The 27,179-nt window shown below is 36.6% G+C and overlaps 1 protein-coding gene across 2 annotated transcripts in view; it reads left to right on the forward strand.

Moving 5' to 3' along the window:
• The window catches only part of LOC120526046 (hippocalcin-like protein 1), a 172,822-nt gene that overhangs the window by 124,285 nt on the left and 21,358 nt on the right, over nt 1-27,179 (forward strand). For both annotated transcript variants that reach the window (XM_039748894.1, XM_039748895.1), the window contains one exon: nt 21,823-22,209. In XM_039748894.1, the coding sequence (XP_039604828.1) occupies nt 21,832-22,209 (378 nt within the window). In that variant the 5' untranslated portion in view covers nt 21,823-21,831. The remainder of the gene's footprint in view (nt 1-21,822; nt 22,210-27,179) is intronic.

Consider the following 27,179-nt stretch of genomic DNA (forward strand, 5'->3'; position numbering starts at 1 on the left):
CTGTAAGCTTATAACGCCGAGCAGTTCAATAGACAGCATGGCTGAGGCAGCTTGTGCTTGATACTGTATGTTGATAATTCTCTTTCCAATCAGCTACTTTAGAGCTGTGATTCCCCACTCAGATACAGTGATATAAATACTCTGAGTGTGGTGTGAGAGTAATATGGAAAAAGATGATCCGCTGTGGCAACCCACTAATGGGAGCAGCTGAAAGAAGAAGAAGGTGCAGTGAGAGGAACAACACTAAAGCAGCTATGGTATTTAGAATAGTTTGACCATTCTGTGGACCATTATATTGTTACAGGTTAATTACAACCAGATGCATTAAACTAATAAACAATATATGGTTAATTTCAGTGTATTTATAAAGCCGCTTCAGGGAGGTGGATCTAAAAAGGAAATGGAAACTACACTAGAACAGTAGCACTGCTTTGACGCTGGGTGCCGCCAGTTTGCAAAACCGAGCAGAGAACTTGCGTACGCCAGGGTTTTAGCTAGCGTGAAAATGTGTGTGGCTTTACACCAAGTTTAGGTTTTATACATCGCGATTTGAGCGTGGAAATGGGAGTATGCAACATTTTTGTGCGTACGCACCATTTATACATGAGGCCCCTGGTGCCTACCCCAGGTCTGGATGCAAGGCAGAAAAAATCCCTGGTATGCAATATGTATGATGACATGGCTGATGTTTAGAACAAAAAGAATATATTTCAACTCTGTATTTAGAGAGAGAGACAAACATTGAATAAACAAATATTTTAAAATATAATTCTGTTATTGGATTATTTTCACAATATCTGGTATTTTGAGCTGTGAATATGAACTAAAAAGGATAAATGAATAAATATAGAATAAATGCAAAAACACATTAGTATATTTAGTTTTTCATCACGTGGCAGACTCGCCTACCTACCTGTAGTTTAATAGAGTCGTTGCCAACTCAGGAATTTTAAAAGTTTGTATCGCTTGTTTGTTAAATGACATTTTTAAATCAAAAGTGATTGGTCAGTAACAATATGCTGATCTTGAAAGATGACCTATTCAGTCTCTTGATCAGTGTCTTTTTATTTTCAAAAATCGTGAGTGGTCTCCCGTAGACTTTCTTATTTACTCAGATATGGGGATGGATATTTGAGGAGTAAACCACCATACAATGATTATATGTTTATGTTATGTACTTTAAAGAACCATCAACAACAAATCAAGGCAAATCCATAATATAATGAACAATTATTATGAAAGTAAAGTTGAATAAATCGGACTCTGCAGCTGTATGAATAAAAAAAAAAAAATTGAGTATGTGTTCAATTAAAGTACCATGTCCGGTTGATGGATTTGGCTCAAAAGTAATACAGGTCTATAACTTTGGTGTAGCAACCAAATGCCAAATTTCATCCATTTATCTCATTGCCTTTTTAAGTTATCATGTTTACATACACAGAGACACACACACACAAAGACGTAATTCCAAAAAAATTGTATTTTCGGACTCAGGGAGGTCTAAAATGTCACAATTCATCAAAATCTTGAGGTTGAATTTTTTCATGATTACTATACTTTTTCTATACTTAGTATACGAGAAAGTAATAACTATTTCTACTGAGCGAAGTGACAGGTAACTTACTGTTAACAAAAAGCAGGCACCTGAGAAATAAACTGAAATGCTACTCATTCAGGTTTTGTTGACCAGCACATTCTGATTTCAGGCATTTGAATTACATCTTGATATACAAGAAGCACAAAGAAAGGCAGCACAGTACATTGCTTTCTGTTTCACACACTTTACACACACGAATTCAGCTTGTTTTGTCACCTCAAATCTGCCCTCCATCACCAGCCACCGTTCCCTGGATGAATATATGCGGGCGGCTTGTGACTTTCTGTTTGAGGGTTAAAAGTTACAAGGGCTAAAATCTAACAGCAAGAATATTCATTCAAAAACTAAAACTAAAAATATTTTTAGTATATTATTATTCTGTTTCAGTTAGTCTTTCCAGCTACAATAGTTTCGTTTAGTTTTAGTTTTGCATTTCAGTTTTGCATTTCAGTTTTGTTGATTATTTTATTCATGAAAATGTTTTTTAATAATAGTTTCAGTTTTGATTTTAGTTTTCATTAACTATAATAACCTTGGTTACCATAGTTACCCAAAGAATTATTCATGTGGCATGATGTTATTTCATCCACTAGATGGCAGCAGAATATTGACCAAAGATTTATTCAGGCCTAACACTAAATCATTACCCGTTACTCTTTGCCTGTCTTGGGCTTAACCATGTTTACAGAGAATTGCAAGCCCATGTCATGCTTAGGGTTTATGCCTAGGAGGGTAAGCTATTTTATGCTAGCTTTTTTACGACAAATGTAAAAATCCAGTTTAAACAGATGACTAAAGCACTGGTCTTTGAAACTCAGATTTGCAGGGTTCTCATCACTGACCTAGTGTGTGATACAGAGCAAATCACGTAGTAGGCTATCTGGAACCCAATATTAGATATATAGAGGGAGTATTCAGTGTTAAAGTATGAGTTATGCTGTCTTTGGAATGTATTTTGTAATGTACTGTTTAATTAAATGCACTGTACTTTTCGATCCAAATATGACTGGTTCAAAAGAAAAACTGACACTGTCACTTAATAAAGGTAAATTTAAATAGAAAAAATAGGAAATATAAAAGAATGATAGAGGAAGTATTCATTTAATTTCAGTCCATTAAAAATCTTGGTGATCTACAGTATGTTAATCAATATAGTAAAGTGACAAATGGAATAAATTGTGTAAATAAGAAGTTTGGTTAAAATATATAAATAGGGTATGCCAGCTTTGAAATACATAAATAGGGTATGCCAGCTTTGAAATACCTGACTATTAGACCCCCACAGTCAGAATATTAGGTACTAATCTCTGTGTGTAAGTCTGTGAGCTCCAGTTGGATTAGTACTTACTTTATCAGCCTTTTTATTTACTGTCATTTTTTTCTATTTAAAATCTATTTTACTAGGTTATAATTTTGAGTTTTATAGTAATGTCCTGGTATTTCTTAAAGATGTTCCCTTGGTTGCTTAAATTTTTCTACCATTTTTCTACATATTCAAATTTTTCCATGATTTTGTTAATCTGTTCCTAGTTTGTGATAAGTTTTCTTTAGAGTTTGTTTTCCATTTACTGCTTTCATTTGTATTGTCTGTCCAAAGACTTAAATACATTTTAATCATATTGATTTGTTTTATAAGTTAGAATGGGTAAGGTTGTGTGTTAAATAATAATAATTAAGGCATAAAGTATTACTAACATTTAAAAGTAGGAAATTTTATTGCATCTTCTACCAGTCTCCGTGTTTTTTTATGATGGTGCACTTTATCATCACAACATTGCAACAAACTTCCAGTGTAAAAGCCACCAAATAAACTGTTATCTATTGTAATACTCTGTGCTGGTGAGCAGATGAGATAAAGAATGGATGGTTAGTGCCGCATTATGCTTAGTTGTTTTTTATAGTAAATGACGGGTTATTGAAATGCATACCTACTAAAGACCAGAAAGGATAATTTTCAGTTCAACAACAGTTAAAACAGTTAATTTGAGGTTCAACATTTAATAACTGTAATCACACATTCAAAGGTTTTTTTGCTTTACTTACTGTATTGCGTCAACAAACATGTCATTGATATGTTGTGTGTTGTCACCTTTTGAATATGTACTTTTTTGAATGTACTTATTATACAGATGTTTATATGTTGCATCATACTTTTTGACAATACATCTCAGGTAGTGTTGCCTTTGAGACATGAGTCATTAATATGGTTAAATGCCAAGATACATAAAGTTCCCATTGACTCTGTTTCTGTATTTGATTTAATAATGCTTTATTGTAGTGTTCATCACCATTCAGTGCCTCCTTCACAGACAAAATAATATGTTGATCGAAACTAATGTTATTTCAGGTAAATGTTTGCATTATTAATCTGTAGTGTTTCCTCTACTGTGATTTTCCTAGTACAGTTTATACAGTTTTCAGGTGAATAATAGACATGATTGTTGTTATAGCAAAGAAATTTTTTGCAGAAAACCTTTTATTCATTCACAATGTATCCAGTTAAGAGATGGCTGAATTGTCCACTCATTGTATGAATTGTAGGAAAGAAAAAACTAATAATACACAAGAAAAGTATAAGCTACTTTGTCTTTTAAAAAACTATTATATAATTCAACTAAAGTTCTCATTATTCAAACAATGAATACTATAAAAGGAAATATTAAACCTGTTTTATGGTTTAACTATGTGCTCCTCTCACAGAGTCTCTTTACTTGTCAACTACTTACCTGAGTACCAAAAAATGTTCTTGATTACAGTGTTTATATTCTTTGTAAACTATTATTCTCTTACTAGATATAAAATAGCCTGTGTATTAGTTGAGCTTATGGTGAGTGAACACACATTTTGGGTTCTAACACACATCTTAGTAGGAAAACAAAATTACAAAAATTAGAGAAATCTGAAAGCTTTGTAATGCATGGTTCAGTTAATGTAAGGACTGGAAATGCACAACCCAATTGCCTTTGCACATGTATCTATTTTATTGGTGATTTTACTCTTAAGATCATAGCATATTTTGCAAACAAGAAGCCTTTTATTCCATAATACTTATATAACACATTATAATTAAATGGACACTAAAGAAATAAGTAGTTAATCAATACTATTTCCCATACATTCATGTTCCCATATAAAATCATTGGGCTTGTGGTTTACATTTGTGCCTTTTTTTCGTCTATAGTATAAATAACAAATACAACACCACCATTTATTTCTTTAGCAAAATTTCATACATTACAAGTGGCTGCACAGGACTTTGAGCAGATGGTAGAGGTGCAGAACATGACCACATAAGAACTGGAGTGTTTAAAATGGCAAAAACTGAACAATGAGGAGGAAGAAAAAGTTTCATAAATGCATTGTCAGAAATATATGCATTACTGCTTTCTGTTGCAGTAAAACCTTTAACAAGAAAAAAAAACCTTAATTTTTCCACTGCCTGTTTTTCCTAGACACATGTTATTAACATAGTTTGAGCTATGTGTTCAGTGATAATAATTGTTGATTTCTGTGAAGCTGCTATTGTTGTTCTAATTTGAAGTGCAGTGTTATAAAGAGCTTTAGTTTGGTTTCAGCACATACCTCTTTAATCTTTTTGTCAGGTTTTTGCTGCAGGTACAGGACTCCTTTGAAGTTTTAACAGAAAGTCCTTCATCATTTGGCACATTAAATTTATCTATTTGAGATTCTTGATCAGTTGCTGTTTTACTTGGTTTCTTCCTATTGGTTGTACTGACATTATTTTCATAAACCTTTCTAGACAAAAGTTCAGCATCTAATGATTTACTTTTATCTTTCATTTAAGTAAATACATAGATTCATTCAGCACAGAAATGCATTTAAACATTCAGACACACAAACAGGTGGAAAAGACAGTGAGGAAGTAGCAAAATTATAATAACTAGTGACTGGGAGCCCGATCTACTTTGTGAAATCCATACTTTCTCTGCCAGGAATTTTTTTAAGTCCTTGAAATGATTTTGTTATCATGGCACTGGTTTGCGCTTAAAATAGACCTTTTCGGCCGATGTAATGAAGAGCTTCCTGTTTAAATGGGGCTGCGAGACGTGAACTCAGCTCTTTGGCACACCTCATTTGATTTTTTTCCGGCAAACATATTTTCATAACAAACCATATTTTACGACTCTAATCAGAGTTGGGGTAATAATTATGTTGGCATGGTCATTTTAAATCTGAGATCGGCTAAAATTTAAACAATAGCCATTCTTAATACCCAGCCGTCATTACTCAGTTTGCCAATAGATGTCAGAAGGACGGATGCCAAAACCGAACTGCCCAGATATAGATTTCGACATACCAAGCAAATGGCGATACATTCTAAATTACTTACGGTTCCGGAGCTGTCGAAGGGTTTAAGTTAGTCGACGAGGTTATTCTTGGAAAGTACGCCCCACCAAACCAACGTTCCAAAAACCAACCAAACTTACTGTTATCTGCTCGAACCAACACCGACTTACTATACTCGGCTGTCCAGCGGTGTCACTAAAGCATTCGAACATTCTTAGTCAATCATGCAATACTGCGTCCGCGATATGCGGCCACGTTATGTTCTGACTACAGAGGCAGAGTCCCATTGCATGGTTCTAACTTGTATTGAGTCGAGGTCTTGACGTGAACACCATACATATGGGGTATTGACGCAAACACTATACATATGGGGTATTGACACGAACACCATACATATGGGATATTGACGCGAACACCATACATACGGATAGTATCAAATTTTATATAAGGATAATTATAACTGCAATCTCAATCTGATCATTGACTTAACCCACTGTAATCCAGTTTTGTCCTCCTTCTCCTATTACTACTATTCTTACTACTACTATTACTATGACCACCACTACAACCACTACTACTATTACTTCTAATGTTTTACAGTCATGTCAGTCACGTACACTAGTGGCTAGTCTTTTAAATTTTTGCATCCATAGTATTGATCTTCATCCAGTTCATATCTTCTGTTAATGTCTATAAACATCTTTATATTGATTGTCCACACAATCCTTTTGTCTATAGGCTTCAGTTCCAGGACCTTCTTTGGGATGTGAGTTCTTTAGTTGTTTGCCCGTACTTATTCCTTTGGTCCACATGACCATCTTCATTTTATTTGTAGAAGGCCTGTGATTTTGCCTTTTTTAGTGTCCTACATTCACTTCCAATATAACAGAGTTGAAAAATTATAAAATTGGTAAAGAGCAAAATCTCTTCAAAAAACATTGCCACAGATATGATAATAATAAATGTGGAAGAGCATAGTTCATGAATGGTAGAGGGTATATAAAAGTGCTAACAATACACTGCTGGAGAATCTCCTACACTTCCTGGTAGACATATCTTCAATCAAAATGGCAAGGCTTTTTGCACTCAAAAGTTAAAATGCCAATATCATAACAAATCTGGCATGATAAATGTTTTGTTTACTGCCCCCTATAAATATAAAAAAGCCAGTTTCAGACTAAATTCTAGAGAAGGCAGTCATTATGCTGTTAAATGACCACCTCAATAAACATGCTATTATTGATAAATTTCAGTCAGGTTTTAGAACAAATCACAGTGCAAAAACTGCATTCATTAAAGTAGTAAATGAAATAAATCCGAAGCCAAGAAAGAAGCAGAGATAAAAAGCGAAATTACTAAAATAGATGAAGAACACGCCAGACTACCAAGCAAGACTCTACATAGGAGGAGGCAGGCTCTACATTCAGAATTAAACCTCTTGACAACTAAAGAAACTGAACAACTAATCTACAAATCCAGACATCATTATTATGAACATGGAGAGAAAGCTAATAAGCTTTTAGCTCAACAAATTCACAAGCAAGAAGTGCGCAACGCAATCTCGGTAATCACCAAAGCGAACAGAGATAAAATCGTGGAACACAAAAATATAATGCACACTTTCAGAGACTACTATAAATCCCTATATACTACTGAGTTTAAAGAAGACAATACACAATCTAATGCATTTCTGGATACATTACAGATACCACAAATAGACGCTTTTAGTGTGGAGGAACTTGATAAACCTCTGGCGTTATCAGAATTACTAGATGCTATAAAGTCACTCCAAGGGGAAAGCAGCAGGCCCTGATGGCTACCCTGCAGAATTTTACAAGAAATTCTCCACTCAGCTAGCTCCCCTCCTATTAGCAACATTTACAGAAGCCAGAGATAACCAATCTCTTCCCCAAACCTTTCACCAAGCACTAATCACTGTTTTTCCAAAACAAAATAAGGACTTATTACAATGTGCATCATGCAGACCAATTTCACTTCTGAATAATGACGTTAAAATACTCTCTAAAATCATAGCTAGAAGGATGGAGAAAGTGCTACCCTCGGTAATATCACAAGACCAAACTGGATTTATTAGGGACCGACACTTATCTTCAAATCTTTGACACCTGTTTAATGTAATATACTCACCAACTAAATCAAACACCCCAGAAATATTATTATCATTGGATGCAGAAAAAGCATTCACATGATTGAATGGAAATACCTTTTTACTACATTGGAGAAGTTTGGGTTTGGCCCGAACATTTGTGCATGGATTAAATTACTGTATACTAACCCAGAAGCTTCAGTTTGCATCAACAACATTTGCTCAGACTACTTTAAACTAGAGCGTGGCACTAGACAAGGATGCCCTTGTCACGCTGCTGTTTGCGATTGCCATTGAACCACTGGCAATACATTGTCGAAATACTGATCAGATAAAGGGGATTAGCAGAGAAGGACTGGAACAGAAAATCTCATTATATGCAGATGATATGGTACTGTATATATCGGACCCAGAAAATTCTGTGCCTGCAGTCTTAGCAGCACTCACAGAATTTCAAAAGATCTCTGGTCTCAGAATTAATCTGAATAAAAGTGTACTCTTTCCAGTGAATTCTCAAGCATATAATATTAGATTAGATACCCTACCTTTTATCATTGCAGAACAGTTTAAATACCTTGGGGTAAACATCACAAGTAAACATAAAGCTCTTTATCAACAAAATTCCGCCGTCTGCATGGAAAAAATTAAACAAGACTTGCATAGATGGTCAACCCTTCATCTCACACTAGCTGGAAGAATTAACACTGTTAAGATGAATATTCTTCCTAAGCTCCTTTTTATTTCAAAACATTCCAATATACATTAATAAATCATTCTTTAGGCAATTAGATTCAACAATAACCTCATTTATTTGGAATTCAAAACATCCACGCATCAAAAGAGTGACCCTACAAAAAAAAAGGCAGAAGGCGGCATGGCTCTGTCTAACTTCCAGTTTTATTACTGGGCAGCAAATATACAGGCGATAAGAACCTGGACACAAATAGAAGAACATACACAGGCTTGGACCGCAATAGAAGTAAAATCCTGCAGTACTTCTTTGTATTCCTTGCTCTGTGCTCCAATAAACACACGTTATCGGCAATATACAAATAACCCAATTGCGCTCCACTCACTTAGAATCTGGAACCAATGTAGAAAGCATTTTAAGACGGAGAAGCTTCTATCTGTGGCACCAAAATTTGGAATTAACTTGCTTAGAGATCTTTATATAGACAACGTCTTTGCATCCTATGAACAATTACATTCCAAATTTAACATTCCAGCTACACATTTGTTTCACTATCTTCAAATCAGGAACTTTGTTAAACAGAACCTTCCAGATCTTCCTCATCATGCACCCTCATCCATGCTGGAAAAAATATTGCTCAATCTTAAGGACTTAGACTCCATCTCTACAATATATAAAATCATTTTACAATCCCTCCCTTTCAAAGATCCAAGAGGACACTGGGAAAAAGATCGCTCAATTAATATATCAGAAAAGGAGTGGAAAGTAGCAATGCAGAGAATTCACTCGAGCTCCATATGCGCAAAGCATACAATTATACAACTCAAAACTATATATCGAGCACATCTGTCTCGACTAAAACTCTCCAAAATGTTTCCAGGGCATGATCCAACCTGCGAACGTTGCAACCAAGTTCCAGCCTCACTGGGTCACATGTTCTGGGCCTGCACCAAATTAACATTATTCTGGACCAAAATTTTTAATTACCTCTCAGACAGCCTTGGATTCACAATCCCTCCTAACCCATTAACAGCTGTGTTTGGGGTTCTTCCAGAGGGGCTTAAAGTGGAGAAAGACAAACAAATTGTTAATGCATTCACTACACTTTTGGATTTATTCTGATAAACTGGAAGAACCCAAACTCTCCTCTTTTAAGTCAGTGGGAAACTGATGTGTTATATAATTTGAAATTGGAAAAAATCAAATACTCAGTTAGAGGATCCGTACAGACTTTTTTCAAAACATGGCAGGATCTAATCAGTAATATTTTAAAATAAGTTCATGAAGCACAGAGAATTTATTCATTTAGGTATGTTTACAAGCCTTAAATTTTACGCCGTTTGGCTTGCTGTCTCTCTCAGGGGTGGGGATCGATCTATTCTTAACTTAATTTTTCTTTTTGTAAAAACTTGATTGCTTTGTATGGATTCCAATAAAATTAATAAAATAAATATAAAAAAAAGAAAATTCTTAGTTGTGGTAATTACAACTCAAAGACACACGATATCCTATATGATGTTCCACAAGGCTCTATCCTGGGTCCACTGCTCTTTTCAATCTATATGCTTCCGTTAGGTCAGATTATCTTAGAGCATAATGAGAGTTACCACAGCTATGCTGATGACAAGCAGTTGTATTTATCAATAGCACCTGATGACCCCAACTCTGTTGTTTCACTAACACAATGTCTTACTTGTGTTTCAAAATGGATGAATAGTAATTTTCTGAAGCTAAATAAAGAGAAAACAGAAATGTAATGATTGGCAATAATGGATTTAATGAGGTTATTAGAAATAACCTTGATGCATTAGGATTAAAAGTCAAGACAGAGGTAAAGAACTTGGGGGTAACTGTTGACTGTAACATGAATTTTAAACCGCATATTAATCAGATCACTAGTACAGCATTTTTTCACATAAGAAACATAGCAAAAGTTAGAGACCTCTTATATCATTGAAAGATGCTGAGAAATTAGTTCACGCTTTTGTTTTCAGTCGACTAGATTACTGTAACGCACCCCTCTCAGGACTACCCAAAAAAGACATAAATCGTTTGCAACTATTGCAGAATGCAGCTGCTTGAATCCTAACTAGGAAAAGAAAATCTGATCACATTTCTCCAGTTTTAATGTCACTACACTGGTTACCTGCGTCATTCAGAATTGACTTTTAAATACTGCTTATGGTTTACAAAGCCTTAAATAATCTTGCTCCATCTTATATATTGGAATGTCTGACACCTGACCCTTAGATCCTCAAATGAGTGTCTGCTTAGAATTCCATGAGCTAAACTTAAAAGAAGTGGTGAGGCAGCCTTCTACTGTTATGCACCTAAAATCTGGAATAGCCTGCCAATAGGAATTCGCCAGGCTAATACAATGGAGCACTTTAAAAAACAGCTAAAAACTCATTACTTTAACATGGCCTTCTCATAACTTCATTTTGATTTAATCCTGATACTCTACAGTATATTCAATTTATTATCATAACTATTCATGGTGGCTCTAAAATCCGTACTAACCCCTACTCTTTCCTCTATTTCTTTTCCTGGTTTTCTGTGGTGGCGACCTGCGCCACCACCACCTAATCAAAGCACCATGATGTTCCTACATTGATGGATTAAAAGCCAGAAGTCTACGTGACCATCTTCATCAAGTCCTTCCATGAGAACCCTAAATACAAAGAGGACTGTTTCATTTATGTTAGGTAGAATGCCCAGAGGGGGCTGGGCAGTCTCATGGTCTGGAACCCCTGCAGATTTTTTTTTTTCTCTCCAGCCGTATCTATCTATCTATCTATCTATCTATCTATCTATCTATCTATCTATCTATCTATCTATCTATCTATCTATCTATCTATCTATTTCAGTTAGGGTTCCAACCCCTAGCTGGGGTTCAAATGTCCTTTTTATGTCTTTCTTGTTCATTTTTCTTGTACCAGTATGATCATAGCCATTTCTTTAATAACTCGACCATCATTTCCAAACCTTGTTCTGTGGGTGAGACCTTTGGATGTGGAATTATGCAGAAGCAAAATCTAATAAGGAGAAAAATCCACTTAAGATTTGTGATTACTTCCTGCCTTTTCAAACTAGTGTTTGTTGTTGTGTTGAAACAGGATTTCAACAACATTTTGGTGAAGTTAGGCACTGATTGAATGCTTCTGCAATTTTAAGATGGACTGTACAGATCTTAGTTCAGCACTGTACAGTAACAAAGAAAATACTTTGGTACTCTACTTGAGTATGTTTTGAGAATAGGTTCAACTTTGAGTATAAAATTGTATTTCTGCTTTTACTCCAAAATGTTTTGCTATGCAGTACAGCAATATTATTCCAGATTACAAATGGGTAAAGTAAATATACACAATGCTCCGCTCAGTCAATTATCTAAATACAGTTTTCCTCCTGTTTCATTATAAATAATACCTTGCTGTAGCCTGAACAATAAGGCAGGGCTGAGTGTTAATTAAGTGCAATTTCCAGTCTTAGTTATCTCCACTGTTGATAGTGCATTGTTCAGATGCTGCTGTCTTTCCAACATCCTGCCAAAGGGGGCAGAAGGGATTGATTCTCAGCCTGCTGTTAGATTGGCTTGTACTTTCACAGACTTTGGTTCACATGCCATGTCACATGTGTTGCTTATGTCTTATGGCATTATCAATTATCACAGTTCCAAAACAGATTGTGAAACCATTGGAAAAACCTAAGAAAACCTATGTAAAATGTAATTCCTTTGAAAGTGAATCTAGAAATAGTATAGTCTATTAAAAGTCTTTATTAAACATTATTTAATGAAGGATAATGTCTTATTAGAGATTGATTTGAGATTAATGTTAGTATTAAAAACATTAAATCCATTTTTGTGTAGTTTGGTATTATATGAACAAAATTGGGACCATTTTTAGGTTTAGGAAATGCTTAAAATGTTTTCTATTTTAATTAATTGTAATTAGGGTATAAAAATGCACCTTATGAAAGGGTTTCTAGGAAAGGGTTAGCTCCTTCTTAAACAACAACATTTATTTATATAGCACATTTTCATACAAAAAATGTAACTCAAAGTGCTTTACATAATGAAGAATAGAAAAATAGAAGACACAGTAAGAAAATAAAATAAGTCAACATTAATTAACATAGAATAAGAGTAAGGTCCAATGGCCAGGGAGGACAGATAAAACAAAAAAATACTCCAGACGGCTGGAGAAAAAAATAAAATCTGCAGGGATTCCAGATCATGAGACTGCCCAGTCCCCTCTGGGCATTCTACCTCACATAAATGAAACAGTCCTCTTTGTATTTAGGGTTCTCATGGAATGACTTGATGATGATGGTCATGTAGACTTCTGGCTTTTAGTCTATCATTGTTGGAGCATCATGATGCTTTGAGTAGGTGGTGGTGGCGCAGACCGCCACCACAAAGAAACCGGAAGAAGAAACAGAAGACACAGTAGGGGTTAGTATGGATTTTAGAGCCACTATGAATACTTATTATAATGAATTAAACATACAGAGTATCAGGATAAAATTAAAGTGAAGTTATGAAAAGGTCATGTTAAAGTAATGTGTCTTCAGCAATGTTTTAAAGTGCTCCACTGTATTAGCCTGGCGAATTCTTATTGGCAGGCTATTCCAGATTTTAGGTGCATAACAGCAGAAGGCTGCCTCACCACTTCTTTTAAATTTTACTTTTGGAATTCTAAGGAGACACTTATTTGAGGATCTAAGATTACGATTTGGAATATAGAGCGTCAGACATTCCGATATATAAGATGGAGCAAGATTATTTAAGGCTTTATAAACCATAAGCACAATTTTAAAGTGAATTCTGAAAGACACAGGTAACCAGTTTAGTGACTTCAAAACTGGAGAAATGTGCTTGGATTTTCTTTTCCTATTTAGGATTCTAGCAGCTGCGATCTGCACTTAAAGCATGTGCGTCTTTCTTACTAGTACCCGTGCCCAGTGAATTGTGAAGTTTACTGCTTGTAGTTACTTGGATCAACCTAACAATATTTTTTTATATAATGGGACAACATATTAAGGGTTTATATATATATATATAGCATGTAATCACTAACTTCCTTAAGAATTCCAGGATAAATGCTATCTAGTTCAGGCTATTTATTAGATTTTAGTTTTTTTCTCTTAGTAGCTGTTTCTTCTGTTTACTTTAGAAATTATTTAGAATCACTTAAATAATCCTTTCACCTAAGTGGAATTCACGCATGAAAAGATCAAGAAAAATATTAACTGGCACATCTTTACTCATCTGCTTATTATATTTCACCATTATTTGTAAGTAATTCTCATCCGTTCCTAGACCATTTTTTAATTCTGAAATATTGATCAAATTTATTTGAGCCTAATTTTGTGTTTCTGCAATATTCTGCTCTGCCTTTTATTTTTCCTAATGTCCTTTATAATCATTTTCTTTGTGTACTCTTCCTATACTGTAGTCATGCATTCCCTGTCACAAAACAGGGATTATCTTGTTGTTTTCTTGGATGTGCCTGATTTAGTTAACAGAGTCATGTAGTGCTTGCCTGGAAACAAAAAAAGATTGAAATATACATTTCTAGTATAATGAGAAAACAGTATAGCCCAGCCTGGAGAGATCACCAATGTAAGTAATAATAAATCTAAAAGTCGAGTACTCTTCAAGTTTAACATAAACATTTATGTGTCAGTTGTTAAATTGTCTAAAGCTGATGAATCACAACAAGTTTTTTTTTATCTATTTTACTGATCCAAAATTGAAGTATGGTCTTAAATAAATGTAAAATATACTGTATATAATGACTACATCTCACATAAATAATGATTAGGCCACAGTTGTCAAACTCAAATTACAATTTTTGTGAAGCTTTATGTGTTATAGATTAGCAAGTTTTGCCTTTAGTGATTGTGTGTTGTCAAACATGAGGAGGCTAGAAGTAATTTTATGCAGAACTGAATTGTCATTCATGATGGATAATTATATGACTGAATGAGATGAGAATAATGGAAATGCTGCCTGATTAATTAAGATCCTTCTGTTAACAAAACACAGGAAGAAGGTTTTATGAACTTCAGCACATAACGCATGTGATTGTACTGTCAGTAAATTAGTGTTTTATTGCAGAGATTCCGTTTACATTTCTTCATATTAATTATTAATGAGCTGTCATCATAACTTGTAGCTGATGAAAAGACTAGAAGTGGTCTCTGTCAAATATGTAGATGAATTTGTAATGTGAACAACAACAACAACATCATTTATTTATATATCACATTTTCATACAAAAAATGCAGCTCAAAGTGCTTTACATGATGAAGAAAGAGAAAAAAGACAAAATAAATAAGAATTAAAATAAGGGAAAACTAACTAACATAGAATAAAAGTAAGGTCCGATGGCCAGGGAGGACAGAAAAAACAAAAAAACTCCAGATGGCTGGAGAAAAAAAAAATCTGCAGGAGTTCCAGGCCACAAGACTGCCCTGCCCCCTCTAGGAATTCTACCTAACATAAATGATCAGTCCTCATTGTATTCAGGGTTCTCATGGAAGAACTTGATGATGACGATTTGGAGTGTAAGGTGTAAGACATTCCGAAATATAAGATGGAGCAAGATTATTTAAGGCTTTAAGCAGGATTTTAAAGTCAATTCTATATGACACAGGTAACCAATGTAGTGACATCAAAACTGGAGAGATGTGCTCAGATTTTCTTGTCCTGGTTAAGATTCTAGCAGCTGCATTCTGCACTAGTTGCAATCGATTTATGTCTTTTTACGGTAGTCCTGAGAGGAGAGTGTTACAGTAATCTAGTCAACTGAAAACAAAAGCATGGATTAATTTCTCAGCATCTTGCAATGTTACAGTATAAGGGAGTCTAACTTTTGCTATATTTCTTAAGTGGAAAAATGCTGCCCTAATGATCTGATTAATATGTGATTTAAAATTCAGGTCAGAGTCAATAGTTACCCCTAAATTCTTTACCTCCGTCTTGACTTTTAATCCTAATGCATCTAGTTTATTTCTAATAAACTTATTGTATCCATTATTGCCAATCACTAAAATTTAAGTTTTTTTTTTTATTTAGTTTGAGAAAATTACTACTCATCCATTCAGGAACACAAGTAAGACATTGTGTCAGTGAATCAAGAGAGTTGGGGTCGTCAGTCACTATTGATAAGTACAGCTGTGTGTCATCAGCATAGCTATGGTAGCTCACGTTATGCCCTGAGATAATCTGACCTAACGGAAGCATGTAAATCGAAAAGAGCAGCGGACACAGGATAAAGCCTTGTGGAACACCTTATAGAATATCATGGGTCTTTTGAAGTATAATTACCACAACTTACCCATTGACTAAGGTGATTTCTAAGAATATTATATCAATGGTATCAAATGCGGCACTCAGATTTAGGAGGATGAGAACATATAAATGGCATCTGTCTGCATTTATCCGCAAGTCATTTACTACTTTAACAAGTGCAGTATCTGCTACTGAGTTTTGTTCTGAAACCAGGCTGAAATTTATCAAGAATAGCATGTTTATTGAGGTGGTCATTAAGCTGCATAATGACTGCCTTCACTAGAAATTTACTTAAGAAAGGCAGGTTAGAAATAGGTCTAAAATTTTCAAAAGCAGAGGAGTCAAGATTATTTTTCTTGAGTAGAGGTTTAACTATAGCAGTCTTAATACAGTCTTGGAAGACCCGCGTATCTAATGACGAGTTTACTATGTCAAGAATACTATCAATTAGTACGCCCGATACTTGTTGGTATTGGGTTCAGGATGCAGGTGAAGGGTCTCAGTTGAGAAATAATCTATATATATATATAATTCACTAAGGCAAGACAACCATGGAAAGCGATTCACTAAGCCGCCGACAAGTGAGACACCTATGGTGCACGCAGGAAGGAGCCACACCCACCAACTCCAAGACCATTGGATACGACGACAACTCACAGAGCCACACCCACCAACTCAGACGCGACGACACAGAAAAACCGGCGTCAATTATATTCGTCTGTCGTAGAGGTCACATGCAGCTCCGGCCCACGTTGACTGTTAATAGAGGCATGTTTCTCGCGGAGGTGAATCGCCATATGCAGCATGTAAAACTGTTTGCGAGGGGTATTCCATGGAATCCTTAAAACATTCCTTTACAACTGAGGTTAAAACACAATGAAGTGAGCAGTCTTTAAAAAACGAGTTTTCGGTTACAACACACAACCGTGTGCACCATAGTAAACTGTTTTACACGCTACATACAGCAATTCGCATGCGTGACAAACATGCATCTTCTTAGATGCTCCTGCACTTTGTACACACCCCCCTCCCACTTTGGTGGATTATATATAGAAAGGCAGCCAAAACCGCACAGAGCAATGAAAAGTCTACGTGAGTCACAGGTGCATCTGGACTGTACAAAGACGACAACGACTCGAGTGACGAGTTGGAGGTGGGCACATGAGCAGGCAGTGTATACTGAACGAGAAATCAGCAGACTAGCATGATGGAGAGAGCGGACGTCCTTCTCCTGTCCTTCCGTTCCACCCTCCGCGCCTGAGCGCCGCACGGACGACTGTGTGTTGGTTCGTTCCGTGCATTGTTACAATGTTGCTTTTCTTGCTGATTTATTACATTACCGATTTTTCAAATGTTAATTTTCTCCCTGTGCTTAAAAATTATTAAAAACCGGCCTGATTATGCGGCGTATGGTACGCCCCGGGTTGGCTAGTTTTATATAAATCAGGTAAATTATCGGTTCTGAACAGTTTAGTGTTTCTGTTCTTTTTCAAAATGTTTCTTGTGCCACAGTTCAAAGTGCAAATAATTTTAATAGAAGTCAACTACGAGACCACATCTTTTTTCATTTGTCTATTGTTTAGACAAATGAAGGTGTGTAAGGTTCTCAGTATTATGTTATCCAATATTAATTATTCATGCTTTAAAATTAAAAAACCATATGCGTAATCTTTGAACTAACAAATATTAAGATGCAACATTATTGATGCAATTACTCATAATTTAATCGTGTTTACAGAGCATTGCAGAGTGACCTATGGTTCTGAGGTATTTATTATCTAAAAAATTATACAGTATGTGTGTGTATATATATATATATATATATATATATATATATATACTGTATATATATTTACTCAGCAAAAAAAGAAATGTCCTCTGACTTTCAACTGTTTTTACTTTCAGTAAACTTAATGTGCAAATATTTGTATGAACACTAAAAGTGTCAACACCATAAGACATAAACTAAAAATGTTTCACAATGTGTCCCTGAATGAAGGGAGGCTCAAAATCAAAAGTACCAGTCAGTATCTGGTGTGGCCACCAGCTGCTTGAAGTACTGCAGTGCATCTCCTCCTCATGGACTGGACCAGATTTGTCAGTTCTTGCTGTGAGATGTTACCCCACTCTTCCACCAAGGCACCTGCAAGTTCCTGGACATTTCTGGGGGAATGGCCCTAGCCCTCACCCTGCGATCCAACAGGTCCCAGACGTGCTCAATTCCTTCGACGATAAACACAAATCCGTCCATCACCCCTGGTGAGACAAAACCGTGACTCATCAGTGAAGAGCACTTTTTGCCACTCCTGTCTGGTCCAGTGAAGGTGGGTTTGTGCCCATAGGCGGCGTTGTTGCTGGTGATGTCTGGTAAGGACCTGCCTTACAACAGGCCTACAAGCCCTCAGTCCAGCCTCTCTCAGCCTATTGCGGACAGTCTGAGCACTGATGGAGGGATTGTGTGTTCCTGGTGTGACTCGAGCAGTTGTTGTGGCCATCCTGTGCCTGTCACGCAGGTGTGATATTCGGATGTACCGATCCTGTGCAGGTGTTGTTACACATGGTCTTCCACTGCGAGGATGATCAGCTGTCCTTCCTGTCTCCCTGTAGCACTGTCTTAGGTGTCTCACAGTGCGGACATGGCAATTTATTGCCCTAGCCACATCAGCAGTCCTCATGCCTCCCTGCAGCATGCCTAATGCACGTTCACGCAGAGGAGCAGGGACCCTGGGCATCTTTCTTTGGGTGTTTTTCACAGTCGGTAGACAAGTCTCTTTAGTGTCCTGCGTTTTTAGAACTGTGACCTTAAATGCCTACTTTCTGTAAGCTGTTAAGGTCTTAACGACCATTCCACAGGTGCATGTTAATTAATTGATTATGGTTAATTGAACATGCATGAAAAACATTGTTTAAACCCTTTACAATGAAGATCTGTAAAGTTATTTGGATTTTTAAAACATTATTGTTGAAATACACAGTCCTGAAAAAGGGACGTTTCTTTTTTTGCTGAGTATATATACAGTGGAACCTCGGTTCACGACCATAATTCGTTCCAGAACTTTGGTCGTAAACGAGTTGGTCGTGAACCGAAGCAGTTTCCCCCATAGGATTGTATGTAAATACAATTAATCCATTCCAGACCGTACAAACTGTATGTAAATATGTAAAAATATGTAAAGATTAAGCACAAATATAGTTAATTACACCATAGAATGCACAGTGTAATAGTAAACTAATGTAAAAACATTGAATAACACTGACACAAAACACCCAGGCTCCCTGCTCAGCTACATGAGCTGGCTCGCTTGCGCTCTCTCTCTGTATCACACACACCAACAAAGCCCCTCCCTCCCTCCCTCAGCTACAGGAGCAGCCTGGCTCACGCGTTCTCTCTCTCTCTGTAGCGCGCGCGCGCGCACACACACACACACACACACACACATACACAAACACCCCAACCCCTATCCCCCCCCCATCCCTTCCCTGTCAGCTGCCCGCTCTCTCTCTGCACTTGCTCGCTCGTGCTCTCTAATCTCTTTGTAGCAGGTGCTCGCGCAGCATTTTTTTTTAAAATGAGTTTTAAGCACAGCAGTAAAAAAAGGAACATCAACCAAATCCGAGATGCATTTAAAAACCAACTCACAAGCAACCAAAAAAATAAGATTGGAGGAGATCACGCTATTAAACTTAAAGCCTGATCGCTGTAAACAATGTTTTTAAAATGAGTTTTAAGCACAGCGGAAAAAGTGAACATTTGAAAAAAGAGAAAGGTAACATTGCACCTAATCGCGCTATGAAAAACTCCCATCTGCAAACACTTTCATGAGTTTTAGGCACAAGGAAAAAAGCGAACATTTGCAACAAATCGCGTTATGAACTGAAAAATTTACTTTTGAAAAATCCGTAATACAAAAACCACCAAGAAAATTAACCTTGCATGAGTCGAGTTCTGGCATGAAGTGTTTTCCTTCAGGTGTTTTCTCTCTTGTGATTTCTTGGGTTTCTGGTGCTTTTAGCTGTTTAGCTGGTGGGAGTGAAAGCCTCATGCAGCCATTCCAAAAACAAAGTTCTTGTGACCCAACCCTTCATGTTTGCTGGCAGCCTGGCTTTGTTTACAATGTGCTGCTTGAAAGCAGGAGGGTTCTCAGATTGGTAAATGAGTAAACTGGTAAACAGTTTTTCCACCTCTTGTAATTTCTTTCTTTACTTTGATTTCAATTTTCTTCAAAACTTTCTTCTCACCACTCTTCACTTGCTTAGAAGCCAATGGAAGGAGAACAATGAACAGAGCTCTTGCAGCAGCGGCTCGCTCGCTTTCTCTCTCTCTTTCTTTCTCTCTCAGGCTGCCTGTGGTGGGGATGGTGCGCTAGCACGTACAGCCTGCAGATAGGCAGGCAAACACGTGCAGCAATCTCCTCCTCCCCCTCCCCAGCAGGCACGTGCTCGCTCGCTCTTGCTCGCTCTCTCTCTCTCTCTCTCTCTCAGCTCAACTCAGGCAGGCAAGGGAAACTGGCTTGTTCGTATACTGAGTGTGTGGTTGTGAACCGAGGCAAAAGTTTGGCGAGCTTTTGCTCGTGAACCGAGTTATACGTGAACGGGACGTTCGTGAACCGAGGTTCCACTGTATATATATATATATATATATATATATATATATATATATATATATATTGTGAACTTGAACCCGGACACAGACAGACAGACATCGTTGTTTGCACCACACACTCGTTTATTTACAGTATTTACAAATCCCGCGCTCAAGTCCGCAGTGCTTCTTGCACCAATTCCCAAATCCAGGCCTTACAATGCCTCTCTCTCTTTTCTCGGGCCTTACAATGCCTCTCTCTCTTTTCTGGCCGCCTCCAGTCCTCCCGCTAGCTCCGTCCTCTTCCACCCGACTTCCGCTTCCGACTGCTCCCGGATGAGCACCAGGTGTTTCTGGCATTACCTCCTTGGCCACGCCCCAGCGTGGCGGAAGTTCCGGCTGTCCTCCCGGCAGCTCTCCGGGCGCCACAATAAGTCTTCCCCCCAGCACTTCCTGGTGTGGCGGAAGTGCTGGGTTCCAGGGTTCCTCAGGCTCCAGGGCGCCGCCTGGCGGTGGCCACGGGCCCCTACAGGATTGGGCTTCCAAGCCCTCTACCCGTGGCCCCCTATACAACCAGGGCGATCGCCCCCTTGCGATCTGGAGGAGGCACGAGCCCCCCTCTGGTCTTCCTGGGCGTCCCGGCCGGGCTCCATCCCCGGCCAGGGACCACACAGGATAAACCGGCATCGGGGCGCCGTCTGGCGGTGACCTCGGGTCCCTACAGGGTTGGGCTTCTAAGCCCTGTACCCGAGGCCCCAACACAACCAGGACGGACGCCCCCTCACGGTCTGGAGGAGGCACAAGCCCTCCTCTGGTCCTCCTGGGCGTCCCGGCCGGGCTCCAGCCCTGGCCAAGGACCACAATATATATATATATATATATATATATATATATATATATATATATATATATATATAAATGTGTATTTTACAGTACATTTGCAAACCTATGATGTGGACCTCTTGATTTGTATGCTTTACATGTTTTAAATCTTAAAGATCACATGTACATTAATTAAACTATTTTAATTTTATTTGAAAAAACATGTTTATCTTTTTGTTAACAGGTATTACATAGTTTGTAGCTTGGTTAAATTTATTAAGTTTCACCTTCATCAACCTTTGTGAAATGAAGAATTCATTTAATGTGTATTTATAGTTTTTAGTGTTTACGTAAGTTGCCATTTAAATAGTATATATATATATATATATATATATATTAACTTTTTTTTTAAATTTAGAGCTTGAAAATGGGAAAGCAGAACAGCAAACTTCGTCCTGAGGTTCTTCATGATTTACGAGAAAACACAGAATTCACAGACCATGAGCTCCAGGAATGGTACAAAGGCTTTCTCAAGGACTGTCCTACTGGACACCTAACTGTTGAAGAATTTAAGAAGATCTATGCAAATTTTTTCCCCTATGGAGATGCATCAAAGTTTGCAGAGCATGTCTTTCGTACCTTTGATACTAATGGTGATGGTACCATAGACTTCAGGGAATTCATCATTGCTCTTAGTGTCACATCCAGAGGAAAGCTTGAACAAAAGCTTAAGTGGGCATTTAGCATGTATGATCTTGATGGCAATGGATACATTAGCCGAGCAGAAATGCTAGAAATAGTACAGGTAAGGTTTTTTGTTTTTACTTTTCATTTATATTCATTATCAAAAATGGCATGTTTACTTATGCTAAGCAAACCTTTGAAATGTGATGAATTGTTTCTTAACAATCCCTTGCTATTTTAAAAATAAAATAATTTGAATAATTTTAACTGAATTTGGTCTGTTAGGTTTGTTTTTTCCCTTCTTATGACTAGTCTATGATAACTGACATTCTATCAACTGATATGGTTCTTAATGATTACAGAAGTTTGGCATGTTTGTCTAACACCTCTGTCTAAGTTTTATCCTACTATTTTCATGCTAGGTGTTATTTCTGTGTAGTGTGACATCACCATCCCAGGCTGCAATATGCTTTACATATGTTGAAGACAACTCACATTCCGCAAAAATGCTTTGCCAACTTTTGGAAATTGTATGTTTCAAAATCTGGAGCTTTTTTGTTTATGCCACACAAGAAAAATACAGTCTCTGCATGAGCTCTTATTTCAGTAAAATTTTGTGTGAAGCAAAACATTTAGTCTGATTAGTACCTGGGTTAAAGTAAGTAAAATTATTCACCAGGGGCTGGTTTACTAGTGGGCAAGTTCTTTATTTATGCTTTATTTCACACTAAATCCATCCATCCATCCACAAAGCACACACACTAGGGACAATTTAGGATCGCCAATGCACCTATCCTGCATGTCTTTGATCCCTGGAGGAAACCCACGCAGACACGGGGAGAACATGCAAATTCCACACAGGGAGGACCAGGAAGCGAATCCAGGTTTCCTAACTGCGAGGCAGCAGTGCTACCACTGGCCAGTGTGCCGCTCTTCACATTAAATCTTGTTTTCAAATTAACTTACAATGTACTTTTTATTACAGTGGATATTTTAACAATGGTCTAGTTCAAGAAGACATTTTGTTAAAAAAAAAATACTTTAATATTAGCAAAATAGGCTGTTACTAAAAGGCAAATGTGCTAAAAATACGTTATTATCAAAACCAAATAATACATTTGGGTAAGAAAAACTTGCACCTAATTCAACTTGAGCAAATGCATCCTGTATTAGAAAATACAGGATTGGATGGTAGCAAACATGAAGAGTTGCTTCTACTGTACTTTAAAATGCCCTTTTTATCACCTTTATGAAGAAACTAGGTCTTTTAATAATTTTACAGTTCAATTAAAATGGATGAAAAATTTGAAAAGTCACTTTTCAGAAAAGCAGATTAAATTAGCTGTACTATAAAACACTAAAGATTATCTTTACTGTGCGTAGCATATAGTAGAAATGAAGTGTTGTTTTTTTAAATGTCTTTTAGAGGTGCTTTATGTCTAATTTCGACTGCATTTTATCAAGTAGTTTGTTCAGTCTGAATCCAGTTTCTAATTTTATAACACACACTTTCCCCAGATTATGTGTAAAACAATTTTTTGCTTTTTTTAAATTCTATATTTAAATGACACTAAATGGTACCTTTCTACTAGTACACATTTAGAAATATACTTATTCTTCGCAGTGTATTTTATCTAGGATAGAAACCTTAATTTATTTACAGCAGGAAATAAATGATCTTGGGGTCTAACTCCAGAAGTCAAAATAGACATTTTAAAATGGGACAGCACCTTACAGATCTTTTAAAGTGCATGTTCATTCCAGTGCCAGAATGTTTCTTCAGTTTTATCATGAAAAATCTATCCTTTAGATTTAACCAGTGTGTCTGTTATGAAAGAGAATAGTTTAAAAGCTGGTGTTCTTCACAAGGTTGATGCATTTTGTGGGTGGAAATTTAATTACTAATACCATAAAAAGTATAAAGGATGACAAAGGTGTATCTTTGTGTAAGGTGAAATGATTCAGTGGCTTCAGATAGCAACATATTCTGAGCAGTAACATCAGCAATGCTTATAGCTATGCTTCTCTAGGTCTGTGCACTCCACGAGAGGAGTCGGGTTTCAGTAGTCTGCTTGGTCAGCAATTTCCATTATGATAGATTGGAAAAACACACTCTGTTATAGCCTTACAATACCATTTGTCTACAGTACATCTACTTTTAACCCAGGATTGTTTGCAATTTATGAAGATGCTAGATAATTGCCACTCAGTGAGCCGCAAAGTTATCACATGTAAAACAAAAATAACTTCATATTGTGTGAATTTTTTTTCTACCTGTTTGCTTCCTGAATGTTTGTGATCCATTTCGGTCATATCAGTGTAAATGTACCAATTCAAATTTGTATGATTTTTTTTTAATCAAATCATCATCTAGTTGCTTGATTTTAGAGTATATCTTGCAACATCTTTTGGAACTGTAAAAAATTTATTTTTCAAAAATTTTACATGCTTCCAGCACTCCCTGGTGGAACCGGAAATTGCACTAATTACCATGTGTGATTCATTCAGTCATTTATTTTTGGGACTTTATTAAATCGAATACAGCATAGTGATATTACCTTTGACATATTAATCTCCAATGTAGAGTTGTAATGCTTATTGTTGTGATCTGAGCTTCATAAATTTTTTTCTGCTTTTTATGCATTTGTTTGAACTACAGTTGCGTCTCGTTTTTAAAAATCAGGGAAGCTTTTGCGTGAAATATTTCCTTTATATTTTTGCTGTAGGAAAAACATCATTATTATGTCATGTTGTGTTTTATGTTTACCGTGTTGCCATTTCGATTTTTTGCCCATGCTGTCATTCTGTGGTGTGGTTACTGTAACTCTAAGGGCTGTTGCTGAGAGGTGCAGTCCATAGACCTCACAACCAACATTTTAATAACTGGCTTTGCACATTGTACAGTATGCAAAATAAACTTTGCAGTGTATAAGGTGTTGTGTGTGTTTATAGGTTAAGAAATTAGCATTCCTTTCTTGACAGTAGTTTTTCTTTTTGTTTTGGGCTTTAGTACTTAGGATTATTGGTTCTTTAGTTCTTTAGTTATCAACCTGTATGTATTTACTTACTATGATTACAGTCTTGTCCTTCTCCTGATCCTTAAATTGCCTTCTCATTGTGTGTTTTCAGCTAGTGTTGCACAGTGGAGTCGTAAGCATGGTAAACATCCGGTAAAGTCAGCAGGGACCTTCACTGACCTGACCAAAAGAGACCCAACTAAACTCAGCCAGGCTTCAGTAAACTTCAGAAATAGAAAGATGGTTTCAAAAGTTCAAAATAGAAGGTCCCACAGTGTATCAAAATATCTGGCAAGAAAGAGAAAAAAAACTGCAAACTCTGTCTTGTATAGAGACAAGTTTCAAAAGAATAGAAAAAAGACAAAAATGCTCAACAGAGCAAATAAGGTAAAAAGGGTTTGCCTAAAGAGGCAATCCACAGCAAACGAGTGCCAATACATGATCGAGTAACACTGACCCCAAAAAAAGCAAAAGAACAGAAACCTGAAGAAAAACATCAATAAATGTAATACCCATAAAAATATGCCTGTCTATGAGTCTTTTTGTTCCTCTTATCTTTTTATGGCAGTTGGCAGAGGAACTTACGATGCATTACTGCTGCCAACTAGACTGTACTGTTGTACAGAACATGAAGGGGAAAAATTCCTTTTCTTTTTCGAGTAATACTCAATTACCTCAAAAAGCTCAATTGATTGCAAATAATGAAAACTGTCATCTGGTGTGATACACTAGACCTTTAATAACTTTTTAGCCATACAATCAACCCTTTAATTTTCTTTAACACCTAAATACACAGAAACCCGCAAGAAGAACATATACAAACCCATATTATGCAAGTGAAATGAAATCTGATTAACTTTGAACAATAAATCTAATATGTAAGTAGATTAAACCATTTTAATAATCACCAGTCATTAAAGAATCTGAACATATAACAACTCTATTTGACCTAATTATCTCCACCAATTGCAAACCTAAAATGATTGCAACCTTTTCTCCTCTATGCAGTATATTGATTGAAAATCAGCAAATAGCTACTCCAACCTTTCCAGTTGTGGTCTTTTTACCCATCTGTAACAATTGATATCATTCCATAGCCATTTTCTTTAATATATTGATGACTAATCTTACATTTAGGTGTAATAGACTGATTTTTCTTTAATAAATCATGCAGACTAAAATCTACTCCTAATATTTCAAATTACCAAGATGTGGTTTGGTTGTAGCAACATCTGCATTTTGATTTATCTTTTGATCATGTAAACCCATTTTTCCGGCATGCTGTACTTTTTTTCCCAGAAATTGTCTAGCATATTTTTAATAGGATGGTCATTTATGTGACATCTATTATCAAAAAGTTATCTTATTAAAAAATGTAAATGTTCAATTAGGAGTTTCTCATAGCACTCCCGTTATATACTGTATCCACATTAACATATTCAGTACTCTGTTAACATTTTTTTAAGATTTTTTTAACCCTCTTTTCAAAACAAACTGCTTGAGTTTTTACTGCTGACAGTTTAAAACTCAATTATTTTACCACTCTTCTACCTTGTGAATAGGTAATTGCATTTTATGAACAGTACAACTGAAGTTCCTACCTCTCATCCACAGAGCTGCATTATCTGCATATAATAATCTATCCACTCAAATCCCTACCTGGGAAAATATATAACTTATGATAATTGTAATACCATTCCCTAACTCATATAATCCAGAATGTCCAGATCTCACCAATACCTGCATAGATCATCCAAATAAAAAAAGTGTTTGCACCTTGTGCCCCATAAGGAACATTAGTATGAGAGGAGCCTGCACGGGACAGAAGGGGAGGGGGAAAAAAAAGAAACAGAGAGAGAGCTGTCAGAAGAGCTTAGTGGAGAGAGGCAGGGAAAGCCAGGCAGTGTGTTTGCGAGGCAGCGCGGTTGTATCCCCGGGAGGGAGAGAAGGATCAGCACTGTAGGGCTGGATCGTTCCCACTGATTAAATGGTGAGGAGCGGGTACGATCGAGGTTACATTCTACCCCAGGGATCTGAGGTACACTAGGGGTGTGCAAGAAGGAAGACAGGAGGA

The sequence above is a fragment of the Polypterus senegalus genome, chromosome 3 (assembly GCF_016835505.1).
Source record: "Polypterus senegalus isolate Bchr_013 chromosome 3, ASM1683550v1, whole genome shotgun sequence".
Taxonomy (NCBI): domain Eukaryota; kingdom Metazoa; phylum Chordata; class Cladistia; order Polypteriformes; family Polypteridae; genus Polypterus; species Polypterus senegalus.